Below are 14,722 nucleotides of genomic sequence, written 5' to 3' on the forward strand. Positions count from 1 at the left end.
CATGTGGCAAACTAATCTTTATGACGATCAACACATGCAGTCAACCTTGCAGTGGTCTGAGACCGACGCATGCGATCAATTCCTGAAATATCTACGAAAATGGATGTTTTAACGCGGAATAATGCATGGTATAGGGTTAATAAGGATTTTTGGTGTTGATTGACACAAGCTCACTTTTCACATGAATTCTTAGTATTATCAACGCATATTCTGCTTGTTAGCCCTCATAATTCTAAGTAAAAGGCTACAATATCTTGTATTTCTACGAGCTATCAAGGGTTGATCTACATGGGAAACAACAATACTTGTAGAGCTGTTAGAATAGGGTTTGTATCCTTGAAGATGCAAATGGTTCAGTGAAGCTGATTAGGAATGTGAGACATGCTTCTACACTGAAGAGAAATCTTCTATCTTTGGGGATGTTTGATGCTATTGGCTGTGAGTATAAAGGTGTTGGAGGCACCTTTAAAATAATTAAAGATTCAAAAGTAGTGTTGGTGGAAACCAAAGTGAATGCTTGTATGTCATCAAAGATGTGCAAATGGCACATTCGACCTTGATGGCAACTAATGAAGAACCCACAGAAGATGAGCTATGGCACAAAAGGCTTTCTCATATTAGTGTGAAGGGGCTGCAAGTTCTCTCAAAACAGGGGATTCTTCCTAAGGGTGTTGGAGATAACTTAAAATTCTATGAACATTGCAAACTAGGCAAGGCTTCCCTAAAGGACAATATACTTCCAAAAAGATCCTTGAATATATGCATTTAGACTTATGGGGGCTAGCTCACTCTCCATCTCTAAGTGGAGCAAGGTACTCTCTTTCCTTTATAGATGATTACTCAAAGAAAAGTTGGGTTTACTTTCTAAAAACCAAAGATGAAGTGTTTAGTAATATCAAAGAATGGAAGACCTTGATTGAAAAGCAAACCTCTAAACACATTAAACATTTGAGAACTGACAATGGTTTAGAGTTTTATGGAGAGGAATTCAACTTGTTTTGCAAGGAGAATGACAATGTGGGCACAAAATTGTGAGATATACACCTCAACAAAATGAAGTAGCTGAAAGATTGACAGAACAGTCCTTGAGAGGGTTAGATGTCAGTTGTCCAATGCCCTCTTGCCTGAAAAGTATTGGGTTGAAGTTGTTTCCTACACTATCTACACTCTAAATAGGTGCTCACATCAGTCCATAAAGCTGAAAACTCTTGAAGAAAGGTGGACAGGGTAGCCTCCCAAGCTGGAACTCTTGAAGGTGTTTCCTACACTATCATATGTGCACTATATGATAGTGCCTTTTACTACACGATCGAGTATCAAATCTATATGATAGACTTCTTCCTTTTGTTGCATACTCGATTGTCTACTTGATCGTCTACTTCCTCCTTCCCTCTATCCAAATTCATACAGAGCCCACAACTCTTGGATTCTCATACCGAGAATACCAAGGTAATCGAGTGGTAGTGTCCAATTTTGTTCGAGGATCGAGTTGTACTCGTTGATGATCAAGGATTTTCCATAGGCTCGTTGCATTCGTGCTTGTTTGCTGAATGCAAATTGTTGTATTAATTTGAATGATAGGGTATATTTCAATGATAAATGATATGGGAAACCTTGATTTTGTTAGATGATGTATAGACTTTCATGAAATGACATGTGTTTGTTGTAAAAACTTGAATTTATATGTGTTCTTTTGAATTATAATATGTGAATTTGTATTCGTAGTCGGAACTTAAATCATATATTTCTGAAGTGATCGATGGTACAGTTGACATGAATGACGATGAGATTTTCGTAAAAGTATTTGGATCGGAGATACACGGACATGTTCGTGGTTATGGAGTACTTGTTACTCCTTCTGAGTTGTTTGGATCATCGTCTACTATACGTGATTTCGAGCGTCGCCTTAATGAGTCCGAAAATCGGTTTCAAGAATATGAATAACAAAGAAAAGAATCTGAACAACAAAGAGAGGTTGAGGTAGAAGCACATAGGCATCAAATAAGTGAATTGAAAAATAGTTTTGATGATAGATTCAAAAAATGATGGTAGAGATGTGTAAAGAATTTGTTTCTAGTTGATCAACTGGAATTTGATGTTATAGAATTTCAATAGTATTTTGTTGTACTTGTATGACATATAATTTTACTTTCATCCATGTCATTGTCTATTTTTTTCTATTTTATTCTTATACTTTGTAATTCAAAGTACTATAGGTAGATGAATTAGTAAAAACAACCCTCCGAGATTTGTCAATAAATGTGCTAAAATTTTTTGTAAGAAAACTTTCAAAAGATATACAATTGTTGATAAATAGGTTTTTATAAAGATTTAAAAATTTTTGAAAATAACATGATAAGCCTTCAAAACAATGAAAACCTTCGAAAAAGACCATTTGATAATAGATAATTATCGATAAATAATTTGACAATATCAAAGATTAATCAACCTTTGACAAATAATATTTTTCGAAGGTTAATAAACCTTTGAAAAAGCTTTTTCGATGGGATCTATTTTGACATTTTTCAAATGTTGAGATAACCTTTGAAAAAATATGTATAGAAGGTCTATTGAATTTTTTCGAAGGTTATAAATTTCGAAAATGGTCAACTTTCTTGTGGTGTATATTTCCTCCTCTAATGTAGATCATTTTGAATTATGTGAGATTTAAACCTTTAGTCTAGAATTTTTATTTTTCAACCAATTGTTTCATTATATTTTTAACTTTATTTTAATGGTGAAGTTAATGAAATAGTTGTTTTGAAATTACAATATTTCAAAGTGTTAAAAATAATAAACTTTTAAAACGACAAAGGCATAATTGAACATTTTTAAGTTTAATTCACTACATGTACTACTATTCTACAAGTCATTTCATGTCACTTTTCCATTTTTATTTTAACAAAGAAAAATTGACAGAATGTTTTAGAACAAATTTAAAGTTTGAAAGTCAAAATGAAACTTCAAAAAATTAAAGAAATAATACTCTCCTCCAAGATGGGTCTGTATCTACATGGGAAACAAAAATACTTGCAGAGCTGTTGGAATAGAGTCTGTATCTTTGAAGATGCAAGATGGTTCAGTGAAGTTGATTAGGAATATGAGGCATGCTCCTACATTGAAGAGAAATCTCCTACCTTTGCGAATATTTGATGTTATTGGCTGTGAGTATAGAGGTGTTGGAAGCACCTTTGAAATAATTAAAGATTCAAAAGTAGTGTTGGTGGCAACCAAAGTGAATGACTTGTATGTCATCAAAGATGTGCAAATGGAACATTCGACCTTGATGGCAACTAATGAAGAACCCACATAAGATGAGCTATGACACAAAAGGCTTTCTCATATCGGTGTGAAGGGGTTGCAAGTTCTCTCAAAGAAAGGGATTCTTCCTAAGAGTGTTGGAGATAACTTAAAATTCTGTGAACATTGCATACTAGGCAAAACAACAAGGCAAGGCTTCACTAAAGAACATCACACTTCCAAAGAGATCCTTGAATATGTGTATTCAGACTTATGGGGCCAGCTCACTCTCCATCTCTAAGTGGAGTAAGGTACTTTCTCCTTTGTAGATGATTACTCAAAGAAAAGTTGGGTTTACTTTCTAAAAACCAAAGATGAAGTATTTAGTATATCAAAGAATAAAAGATCTTGATTGAAAAGCAAACCTCTAAACACATTAAACATTTGAGAACTGACAATGGTTTAGAGTTTTGTGGAAAGGAATTCAACTTGTTTTGAAGGGAGAATGACATTGTGAGGCATAGAACAGTGAGATATATACCTCAAAAAAATGAAGTAGCTGAAAGATTGAACATAACAGTCCTTGAGAGGGTTAGATATCAGTTGTCCAATGCCCTCTTGCCTGAAGAGTATTGGGTTGAAACTGTTTCCTACACTATCTACACTCTAAATAGGTGTCCACATTAGTCCATAAAGCTGAAAACTCTTAAAGAAAGGTGGACAGGGCAGCCTTCCAAGCTGGAACACTTGAAGATGTTTCCTACTCTATTGTATGTGCACTATACGATAGTGCCTTTTACTACACGATCGAGTATCAAGTCTATATGATAGACTTCTTCCTTCTGTCGCATACTTGATCTTCTACTTTCTCCTTCTCTCTATCCAAATTCATATAGAGCCCACAACTCTTAGATTCTCACACTGAGAATACCAAGGTAATTGAGTGGTGGTGTTCAATTCTGTTTGAGGATCAAGGATTAAGTTGTACTCGTTGGTGATCGAGAATTTTCCAGAGGCTCGTTGCGTTCATGCTTGTTTGCTGAGTTGCTGAACGATCGAGGGATACGTGAAGAAAGAGTTCTTCAAATGTATTATTTACTCATCCCTTGTTTATTCATTAAAAAGCATGTTGTAATTTATCTTAATACATAATTGTTTTTGTATGACTGTAAATGTTTACGTTCTTTCACAATGGAGTTGGGAAAGATTCGCTTCCGCTAACTGGTTCTCTAGATTTAGAGTTCCTTCAGAACTTAGGAGAAGCAAGCAAGGTCCTAGGAATAGAGATCCATAGGAATGAAGAGGAGTCTATTCTAAGCATTAATCGGTCCAATTATTGTAAGAAGATCCTTAAAAGGTTCAACATGAATGATGCCAAATCTATGAGTTTACCTATTGCTCAGCACTTTAAGCTTTCCTCAGCTAACCTTCCTAAGGGTTCTAACTAAGAACATCAGAAACAGATGGTTGTCATACCCTTTAGTCAAGCAGTCGAAAGCCTAATGTATTTAATGATTTCTATTAGACCTGATCTTTCATATTTAGCTAGCTTAGTTAGTAGATATATGTATAATCTTGGTAAGAGACACTGGCTACTAAATGGATCCTAAGGTATCTAGTTTGGTCTAAAAACTCAAAGCTAGTCTGTCAAAGGTCAGCAAAACCAAACCTAAAGCTTTATGGATATGTGGATGCTGACTATGTTGGTGATTTGGACAAAAGAAGGTCCTTAACAGGTTACCTTTTTCCTTTTTGGTCCTAATCTAATCAGTTGGAAAGCATCACTACAGCATATAGTAGTCTTATCTACAAAAGAAGCTGAATATATGGCTTTAACAGAAGCAATCAAAGAAGCATTATGGCTTAAAGGATTGCTGAAAGACTTTGGGATAGATCAAACAGTAGTAAAACTCTACTGTGATAACCAAAGTGCTATCCATTTGTACCGAAATCCACAATTCCACACTAGAACAAAGCACATTGATATCAAGTATCATTTCATTAGAGATAAAATTGAGTCGAAGGAGATAGAAATTTTAAAGGTCCATACTTCTGACAATGCAACTAACATATTAACAAAATTTGTTTCAAAGTTTAAATTGTTTAAATGTTTAGAACAGGTTGGTTTTAAGCTTCCAGACACAGGGTAGACAAACCGGTCAGAATCAGGAAGATCAGAAGATTACAAGGCATTGGAGTCAAGGTGGAGAATTTGAAGAAGTTTTGACTCAAATACCTCAGATTTTGTTTGTTTATAACTAACTTTGTAAAACAGTTAGCTGGTATACTCTATAAATACCACTGATTTTAAATTCAAATCACATAGTTATCATCATTTTCTTAGTTTTCTGTAAACAAAAAAATCTTTACGCAATCTTCATCAGTGAAAAGAACTCAAATCTTCCTGTGGACATAGACAATCTTGTCGAACCACGTAAGCACAATGTCTCATTTTTCTTCCTTTATCTTTCTTGTTCATTCAAGTGTTTCTTTACTACAAATCGCGCGCCATTCAATTATCTTTCAAATCGCATTGAGTAATCAGATTATCAAGTCAATCGTGCATCGATTCTTCGCTATCGAGTAGCTTCGAGTACATCGTTTTCACCTTCGAGTCACATCGAGTATCATTCAAGAACCGTCGAGTATGATCGAGTAATAGTTCTGTTGTCATCGAGTTGCATCGAGGATTTAATAGAGACTCTTCAGACGAAGAAGGAAGTTCTCATTGAGGATCGAGTAGGAAGCAGTCGAGCATCGAGTATGAAGCAGTCAAGCATCAAGTTTCGAGTATCGAGGATTTGGCAGAATATTTTCTTCATCTCTCCAACGTTGATCTTGAGTATTTGGGACTTTTGAAGAGTGGTCAACCCAACACTGCATAATTAGATTACAACTACCATTTTCTTTGCAGGAACGATTTAAAGTCGAAGGTCACGAGGTTTCAATATTGCTTTAAATTCATCAATTTTATAATAATTGGAGAGATAGTTTAAAGAAAAAATGATTGTACAAATTTGATACAGTTACAGAAGATTTAGTAAATATTCCACCAGAAATTACAAGAGAAGATCATGTTGTATTCTAATATCTTTTTCCTATACATAAAAAAAGTTGTGCTTATTGATTTATTTTTTTTATTGATGCCTATACTCTACTTTTGAAATACGGGAGATGTGTGAAAGAAACCAAAAGAACCGTTCTAGATTGAATGTATATCACACATGTGGTTCACAAAGTATACAACAAATAGTTGAAAAAGAGGTAATTAAATGAAAAAAAAATATGTAAACTTCTTTTAATTTAGTCAAATTATCTAATATATAATATTTTTCACTTAAATAGGTTCAAGTCACTAATGAAGAACTGAGTCGAATTAGAATTTGGGAGCTAACTCACTTGAGTAATAATGGATTGACTGTGAATGAAACTACACAGGAGAAAATGATAAGTACAAAATAATGGATAGATATGATGTTATTGGTTAGAGTTTGAGTAAAGGTCATTAATTTATCATCTATGTTGCTCTGTTTTGGAAAGGATTGATTTAAAGAAGTCTTCTTAATATGTGTTTCGATTTGAATTTGGATACATTTATGTAGTGTATAAATGTTTGGTTTGCTTTAGAATCCTCCAATTTGGAAATATCTAACCATACTTAGTTGTTTTTGTGATGGGATAAAGAGAAGCATAGAACATGTTAGCTTTTAGGGCTTTTTCTAAGTTTTTGTAAATAAATTCTTTGTTGATCTTGTCATTTTTCCTTTTTTTAACATGCTAGTTAGAAAACATTTGAATTGAAATAGAGAATACTACAAATTGGATTGAATGATGGTCTACTTCTTGCCTAATCATATTATGTAACACAAGTATACTCATCAATAGTCAAGAGTAATGTTAAAGTTAATATATTATGTTAAGCCATCAATATTTATTTTTTTGTGATTGAATGCAAATTGTTGTATTAATTTGAATGATAGAGTATATTTCAATGATAAATGATATGGGAAAACTTGATGTTGCTAGATGATGAATAGATTTTCATGAAGTGACATGTGTTTGTTGTAAACACTTAAATTTATAAGTGTTATTTTGAATTATAATATGTGAATTTGTATTTGTAGTCGGAACTTAAATTATATGCTTTTCAAGTGATCGATGGTACACTTGACATGAACGAAGATGAGATTTCATACGAGTATTTGGATCCGAGAAACACAGACATGTTCATGGTTAAGGAGCAGGTGTTCTCCTTCTGAGTTGTTTGGATCATTGTCTACTATACGTGATCTTGAGCGTCACCTTAATGAGTCTAAACAACGGCTTCAAGAATCTAAACAACAAAGAAAAGAATGTGAGCAACAAAGAGAGGTTGAGGTGGAAGCATGTAGGCATCAAATAAGCGAATTGAAAAATCGTTTTGAAGATAGATTTAAAAAAATGATGGTAGAGATGCGTAAAGAAATTGTTTCTAGTTGATCAACTATAATTTGATGTTATAGAATTTCGATAGTCTTTTGTTGTACTTGTATGTCATATAAGTTTACTTTTATCAATGTCATTGTCTATTTTTTCTACTTTATTCTTATACTTTGTAATTCAAAGTACTATAGGTAATGAATTAGTCAAAACAACCTTCCGAGATTTGTCAATAAATGTGTTAAAAGGTTTTGTAAGAGAACTTTTGAAGGATATACAATTGTTGATAAATACGTTTTTATGAAGGTTTTAAAATTTTTAAAAATAACATAATAAGCCTTCAAAACAATGAAAACCTTCGAAAAAGGCCATTTGATAATAGATAATTATCGATAAATAATTTGACAATTATCGAAGATATATGACCTTTGAAAAATAATAATTTTCGAAAGTTAATCAACCTTTAAAAAATAATATTTTCCAAAGGTTAATAAACATTTGGAAAAGCTTTTTCAACAGGATCTATTTTGACACTTTTCAAATGTTGAGATAACCTTTGAAAAAAAATGTATCGAAGATCTATTGAATTTTTTTGAAGATTATGACTTTCAAAAATGGTCAACTTTCTTGTGGTGTATATTTCCTCCTCTAATGTAAATCATTTTGAATTATGTGATATTTAAACCTTTAGTCTAGAATTTTTATTTTTCAACAAATTGTTTCATTATATTTTTAATTTATTTTAATGGTGAAGTTAATGAAATAATTGTTTTGGAATTACAATATTTCAAAGTGTTAAAATAATAAACTTTTAAAACGACAAGGGCATAATTGAACATTTTTAAATTTAATTCACTACACGTACTACTATTTTACAAGTCATTTCATGTCACTTTTCCATTTTTATTTTAAAAAAAAAAAAAATTGACAGAATGTTTTAGAACAAATTTAAAGTTTGAAAGTAAAAATGAGACTTCAAAAAATTAAAAACGACATTGTTGAAATTAACATACAAGTTGAATATATATATATATATATTTGGTATATGTTACCTAATTAAATATATATATATATATATTATATATATAATATCTAAATATATATAATTGATTATAAGTAGTTAATAACTATTTAAATTATTAATTAAATCAATAATAAATAATGGGTCACCATATAGTTTATCTCCAACAACCTTTAAGTCAATGAGTAACCTTTCAAAAAAAATATCAATTTAGTAAACTTTCCTTTTTCTTTTGAGACGATCAATTCAGTAGCCTTATAATTACTAAATAAGAGACAAAATATATATTATTAAATTAAGAAAATAGACCGATTAATAGTGTATTATTAACTTAAAAGAAAAGAAATTAAATAAACCTGGACCAAATAAGATTTGTGAACAAGTTGCATGTGTTTACAATAAACAAATAATTTTCTTTTTAACTTTCGGCCTTATTTTCTTCACAAAAGATTCTTTTGGATCTTCCCTTGTCGTTAGGGAGGGAGAGAGATTTTTTTTCTCATTGAAATTTGTCTTATAAGTTTCAAAATAAATCATATGTTGACAATGTAATAAAACATCCCATGACAAGACATCAATAGCGTGTTATTTTTAATTCTTAAAAAAAAAAAAAAACTAATTTGATCACTCTAATTTGGATGTTGTTGTTACAATTAAAATTTTTATCTATCAAATTATATTTGTTTATTTTTTGTTTTTCTTTTTGTTTTTAAATATTTTTTTAAAAAATATTGTGTATTTATGTAGATATTTTATCAAAACTTTGCTTTTTATACCTTTCTAAAATTAAGGGACACAAATTAGAAATTCAACGACTTATTAAATACTCTTAAAAGGTTATGAATCATTGAACATAAATTTGAAAGTTCATGACTTAAATTATAATTTATAAAAATAAATATTATTTTGATCTTTAGGTTTTGAATCTAGTTTTTTCATTTAGTACCTTAGTTTTAAAATGTTATAGTGTTATCTTAAATTTTGAGTTTTTTTCATTTGGTCTATGCTTTAAAATGTTACATTTTTACATACTTAAGTTTTTATTTATTTATCAATTATCATTTGGTCCTCAAGTTTTAATATTTTATGTTTTATGATTGAGTTCCTACTCATTAATGCTCTTTTTAGTATTCCATGTCAATCCTCAATTTAAACTAATTAAAATAATCATAATGTGAAATTTTTTAATTAATTTTAATAGCGATGAAAATTAATGAAAACTAATTTAAACATAATTAATTAATAGTATTAAGAGGGATTAAAAGTCAACCATTAATGAAAATCAAGGTAAAAAGTGTAAATAATCTTGAAGCCCTAAGAATCAAATTGAAAGGAAACTCAAAACTCAAGTGTAAAATTGTAACATTTTAAAACATGAAGATCAAATAAATATTAGATTAAATTACAAATTGGTCCATATGATTTAGAGAAATTTAGAATTCTACCTCTATCGTTTGATAAAATTTCATTAAGAGTCCTGATAAAATCTTTATAAATAGTTTTGAGACTATTTATGAAGATTTTGTCTGACCATAGTGACTAAAATCTAATTATAAACCATATAGATAAAAATTCTAGCTTTTTCCAAATAATAGGAACTAAATTTGCATTTTACCTCAAAATTTAAAGGTAAAAGTGTAATATTCTAAAACTTGGAAACATTTTTTTAGGAAAAAGTACATTTTTGGTCCATAGATTTTGGGTCTTGTTATTTTTAGTCCCTAAGTTTCAAAATGTTATAAATTTAGTCCTTAACTTTTGAGTTTAGTTTCAATTTAGTCCACAGGTTTCAATTCGATCCTTATATTTCAAGATTTACACTCTTAACTTCGATTTTTCATTAAATACTCATTTTTTATTTTTAGAGTTAACTTATGTTAATAAATTAAAAATCGTTAAAAAAATTATAAGTAATTAAGTCTCACTATTTTTATTACTTTTAAAATTAAATTTAAAATTTAACTTCATAATTATTTTTAATTAATTAACAGAAGTTGACATCAATAATTGAAAATGAGTGTTTAATGAAAAAATGAAGTTAAAGATGTAAAATCGGTGATCAAATTGAAACAATTGGGGATAAAATTATTATTATATTGAAAATTGAAATTGAAAAAATTGTTCACGAGGGGAGAGCAAGAGCCACGAATGCGAGGATGAGCTTTTACCCTTAGGCCTCATCTCTCCTTCAATCAAATTGCCAAACGTTTCCAAAAAAACCATATCACGAGCCACTACAAAACAAACACAACCTTCTTTTTTTCTTTTTCTTTTTTATAAATCACAAGCACTTTTCTTTTACCCAAAACCCCCCCACTAATTCTTTTCAACCAAAATTCATAGCCTTTCCAAGAAAAACGAGAGCTACCCACCAAAAAAAAAAAAAATGCCTCAATTTCTTCTTCTTCTTCTTCTCTTCATTGCTTTTCTTCCTTCTCGTGCCCTCAACATTGGCGTCCAAGCTCTCGATGCCTCCATAACTATGGTTCTTCTAATTCCCACTCTCTTCTTCTTCTCTTTCATTTCTTTATTCTGATCTTTTCTTAATTGGTTTCTTCATTTGTAGAGTAAAGATTGCAGTAGAAAATGCGAATCGGAGTTCTGCTCAGGTTGTTTTAGGGTCTCTTTGGAATGACTTTTTAATGACGCACTTAATAAACTTTGATTCTTCCCTGTGGTTTTGTTTGAGTTTGTATTTAATCTGTGTGTGTTTCAGTGCCTCCACTTTTGAGATATGGGAAATATTGTGGGCTGTTGTACAGTGGGTGCCCTGGTGAACGCCCTTGTGATGGCTTGGATGCTTGTTGTATGAAGCATGATGCTTGTGTTGTTGCCAAGAATGGTTAGTACACCTTTCTATTTCTATCTTTTTTCTTTCAGAGTAGGGCTCCAACAACTGATCTCATACTTACTTAGTTATATTCATTTTGGCTTTTTAAGTCCTCTTCTTATTTTTCAATCGTAGTTTGTCTAGTAAGTTTCTTCACTAATTAAGACTAATATCACTGCCCATTTTATATTGTTAAATGTATGAGAAGAGTGCTAATTTTCAATGGTTAATTTGTGAATTGCTTAAATTTTTATTTTATTTATAATTAGTAAGTTTACAAAAAAAAAAAATTTACACGTTTTTTTTGGTTAAAATCGTAACAATTATTTAAGTTTACAATTTAATATGATGAAACTTAAAGTTCATAGTTGAAATTGATACGATTATATAAACTTAGAGTAAAAATTATCCCCCACCCCAATTACATTGTGCCTTTTTTTTTAACCATTTTATGTACCATGTTGTATATTGGAGAATGTTGTTGGTATAATTTGGATGTGACATGTTTGTTGAACAAATTTTGGTGTAATTAGTGTGATATGATAGAGTTAAATAGATAATAGATATGTCACATTCAAAGTGTTTTGTTAACTAGAAATAGAGATTTTGTAGAAGTATGTGCTCAAAGATTTAAGGAATGTTGTAAATTTCTAGAATTTGATTGAGGAGGGAGATCATTTGATTATTGAAGTTAGGAAATTAATTTATAATTTTATCTAAGCTATAGTTTTTTTTTTTTTTTTTTTTGGATAGTTGCAATTATAACCATCATATCTCAAATATTAGTAGATACAGTACAACATAAAAAATTTATAGATATAGCAAAATTTAGATTAATTTTTAAAATCTATTAGTGAGAGATAAAGTCTATTATAGATAAATTTAGTTATATTTATAATTTTTTAAAAATGTTATTATACACTTAATTACCAATTTAATTACTGACTCTAAGAATGCTACTTATTACAATTATTTTAAAACTTTTGGTTTAGACTTAATAATTGATGTGTTGTCCGATGAATAATTTTGAAGTTAGGCTGTTTGATGAGAAGGCTAAATTGTCTCTCTGTTTTGAGTGAACCAAAAAGCCTCACATGTGAGGTGGCTATAAAGGGACATATATAGCTTCCTTTATATTTAAATAAACGGAGTTTATTTATTAAATGAAAACAGATAATTACAGGCTATAATTTTCATTTTTCAATATTGTTTAATGTGCAATAGAATTATGTGGGAGACCCAATTAAAATTGGAAATTGTTCTCCTTGAAATGAGAGGAATTACAACCAACCTCAATTTTGGATTTTGAACCTTTCAAAAGAAATTTTATTCTATTTTTCCATTTTTTTCTTTTAATTTTAGTTTAAACTCTTAAAATGTTTATTTTATTCAATATTCTTTTTTCTAAAAAATCAATCATATTTTACCTTTATTTGGTTTGTATCAGATGAATATTATAAGTTGAAAGATTAAATTAAATATTTTCGAAATATTCATCTCAACTTTTTCATACATTAATATATTTTAAAGATATAAATATTTTTGAGATCACGAATATGGTAAAACTTAAGTTGAAGGCTACATTTGTAATATTCAATTTTAACTTTTAGTAGGGTTGGCAACGGGACTCGGACGAGGCAGATTTCCACATAAATACTTCATATGGGCTAAATTAAATACATAATATATATATATAAACATCAATGCTGAGGACTTTGGTGTACATGTGTTTGTTTATTCAGATGACTATCTAAGCCAAGAGTGTAGCCAAAGCTTCATAAATTGCATGGAGAACTTCAAGAGATCAAAGTCAGCTCCTTTCAAAGGAAACAAATGTGAAGTTGATGAAGTCATTGATGTCATATCCTTTGTTATGGAAGCAGCCCTTATTGCAGGCAGAGTTTTTCACAAGCCCTAGCTTTATTACAAATACCCTTTTAATTTCTCTTTTTTATTTTCCTTTTTATTTCTATTTATCTAACTTTGATTATCTCTTCATTTTCCCTTGTTGTTTGGCATGGAACATTTACACCCAATGCTCTCACTTTCTTTTAATTTCCTCCCTATTCTCTTAGACAATGCCAACAAAATATATATGATTTTTTTTTAATCTTTTTTATTGATTATGTTATGATATGTTTGGGAGTGATTTAAATATAATTTCTATTATAAAATATATTTATTTATACATTAATGTTTGGTTTATCAAATTTATAATTGATTTTAGTGTGATTAAATGATTAATGTTTTTTTTTTTATTAATGAGTGTTTGGGTCAACTTATGGATACTTCAACTAATCTCGTGGGGCAACCCGTCTGATCCTACAATATTTGGGTATCAAGGAAATTCGTAGGATATTAAATCCTAAGTAGGTGGTCACCATGAGTTGAATCTATGGTCTCTTAGATTTCAGGGATTCTCTTATTTACTACTAAACCAAATCATGATGGCTACCATGATCAATGTTTATTTTTCATAGTAATTTTGGAATTTACTACTAAAAAAAAGAATTACATCTTTAAAAAGTGAGACAAGTTATTTGTAGGGAGAAGAAAAAAAAGTAAGAAATAAGAGTTAGAGTGAAGCAAGAGAAATCTTTAAATAAGAGGAAAAAAGAGTTAGAGGGAGAGAAGAATAAAGTGGTGGATGGCAAATTTTGTAGAGGAGAAAAAATGATCTTTTTTCTGAAAATTTAATGTGAAAATAGAGTGAAATAAAGTAAAAAATTTCAAATTTATTGCAAAAAACCATTTTGAGAACCATTTGTCTATTTACATTTGAACAAAAATAGCTTGTGACCCTTTGCCCAACATCTAAATTTTAAAATGAAAGTAATTTTACCTATGGCAAGAGTGATTTATAGTATCTAAAAGGTTTCACTTCTCAACTTAATAGAGAATATGGATAAAAATATCGATAAAATATCAATATTGATAGATATTTAAAAAATTTTGATAAACACGTTAAAATGGTTATTATTTATATTACATTCACATTGGTGAGATTTTGTTATTTTATTTTTAAAGTTACATAATTCTTTTATAATATAATGAAAAAGTCAATAGATATTTAATTCATAATTTTTAGGTCCTTTTGGTAACCATTTGATTTTTTATTTTTGTTTTTTTTAAAATTAAGCCTATAGACATTAATTTCACCTAAAAAATCATTATCTTAGGCCATTTTGGTAACCATTTTGTTTTTTAAAATT

At 29.8% G+C, this 14,722-nt stretch overlaps 1 protein-coding gene across 1 annotated transcript; it reads left to right on the forward strand.

The window, feature by feature from the left end:
- The first annotated feature begins 10,974 nt into the window (after window positions 1-10,974).
- On the forward strand, window positions 10,975-13,631 carry LOC120070849 (phospholipase A2-alpha). Its single transcript, XM_039022736.1, has 4 exons — window positions 10,975-11,165; window positions 11,247-11,289; window positions 11,397-11,522; window positions 13,253-13,631. Exons 1-4 carry the CDS (start codon window positions 11,067-11,069, stop codon window positions 13,426-13,428), a joined length of 444 nt encoding a protein of 147 aa, XP_038878664.1. The 5' UTR covers window positions 10,975-11,066; the 3' UTR covers window positions 13,429-13,631.
- Window positions 13,632-14,722: the final 1,091 nt, after the last annotated feature.

This window comes from Benincasa hispida, chromosome 2, assembly GCF_009727055.1.
Source record: "Benincasa hispida cultivar B227 chromosome 2, ASM972705v1, whole genome shotgun sequence".
Taxonomy (NCBI): domain Eukaryota; kingdom Viridiplantae; phylum Streptophyta; class Magnoliopsida; order Cucurbitales; family Cucurbitaceae; genus Benincasa; species Benincasa hispida.

Coding starts and splice junctions, on each gene's coding strand:
- LOC120070849 (XM_039022736.1), top strand. CDS start 11,067: ATGCCTCAATTTCTTCTTCTTCTTCTTCTCTTCATTGCTTTTCTTCCT. Junction 11,290..11,396: donor CGAATCGGAGTTCTGCTCAG/GTTGTTTTAGGG, acceptor TGTGTGTTTCAG/TGCCTCCACTTTTGAGATAT. Junction 11,523..13,252: donor TTGTGTTGTTGCCAAGAATG/GTTAGTACACCT, acceptor TTGTTTATTCAG/ATGACTATCTAAGCCAAGAG.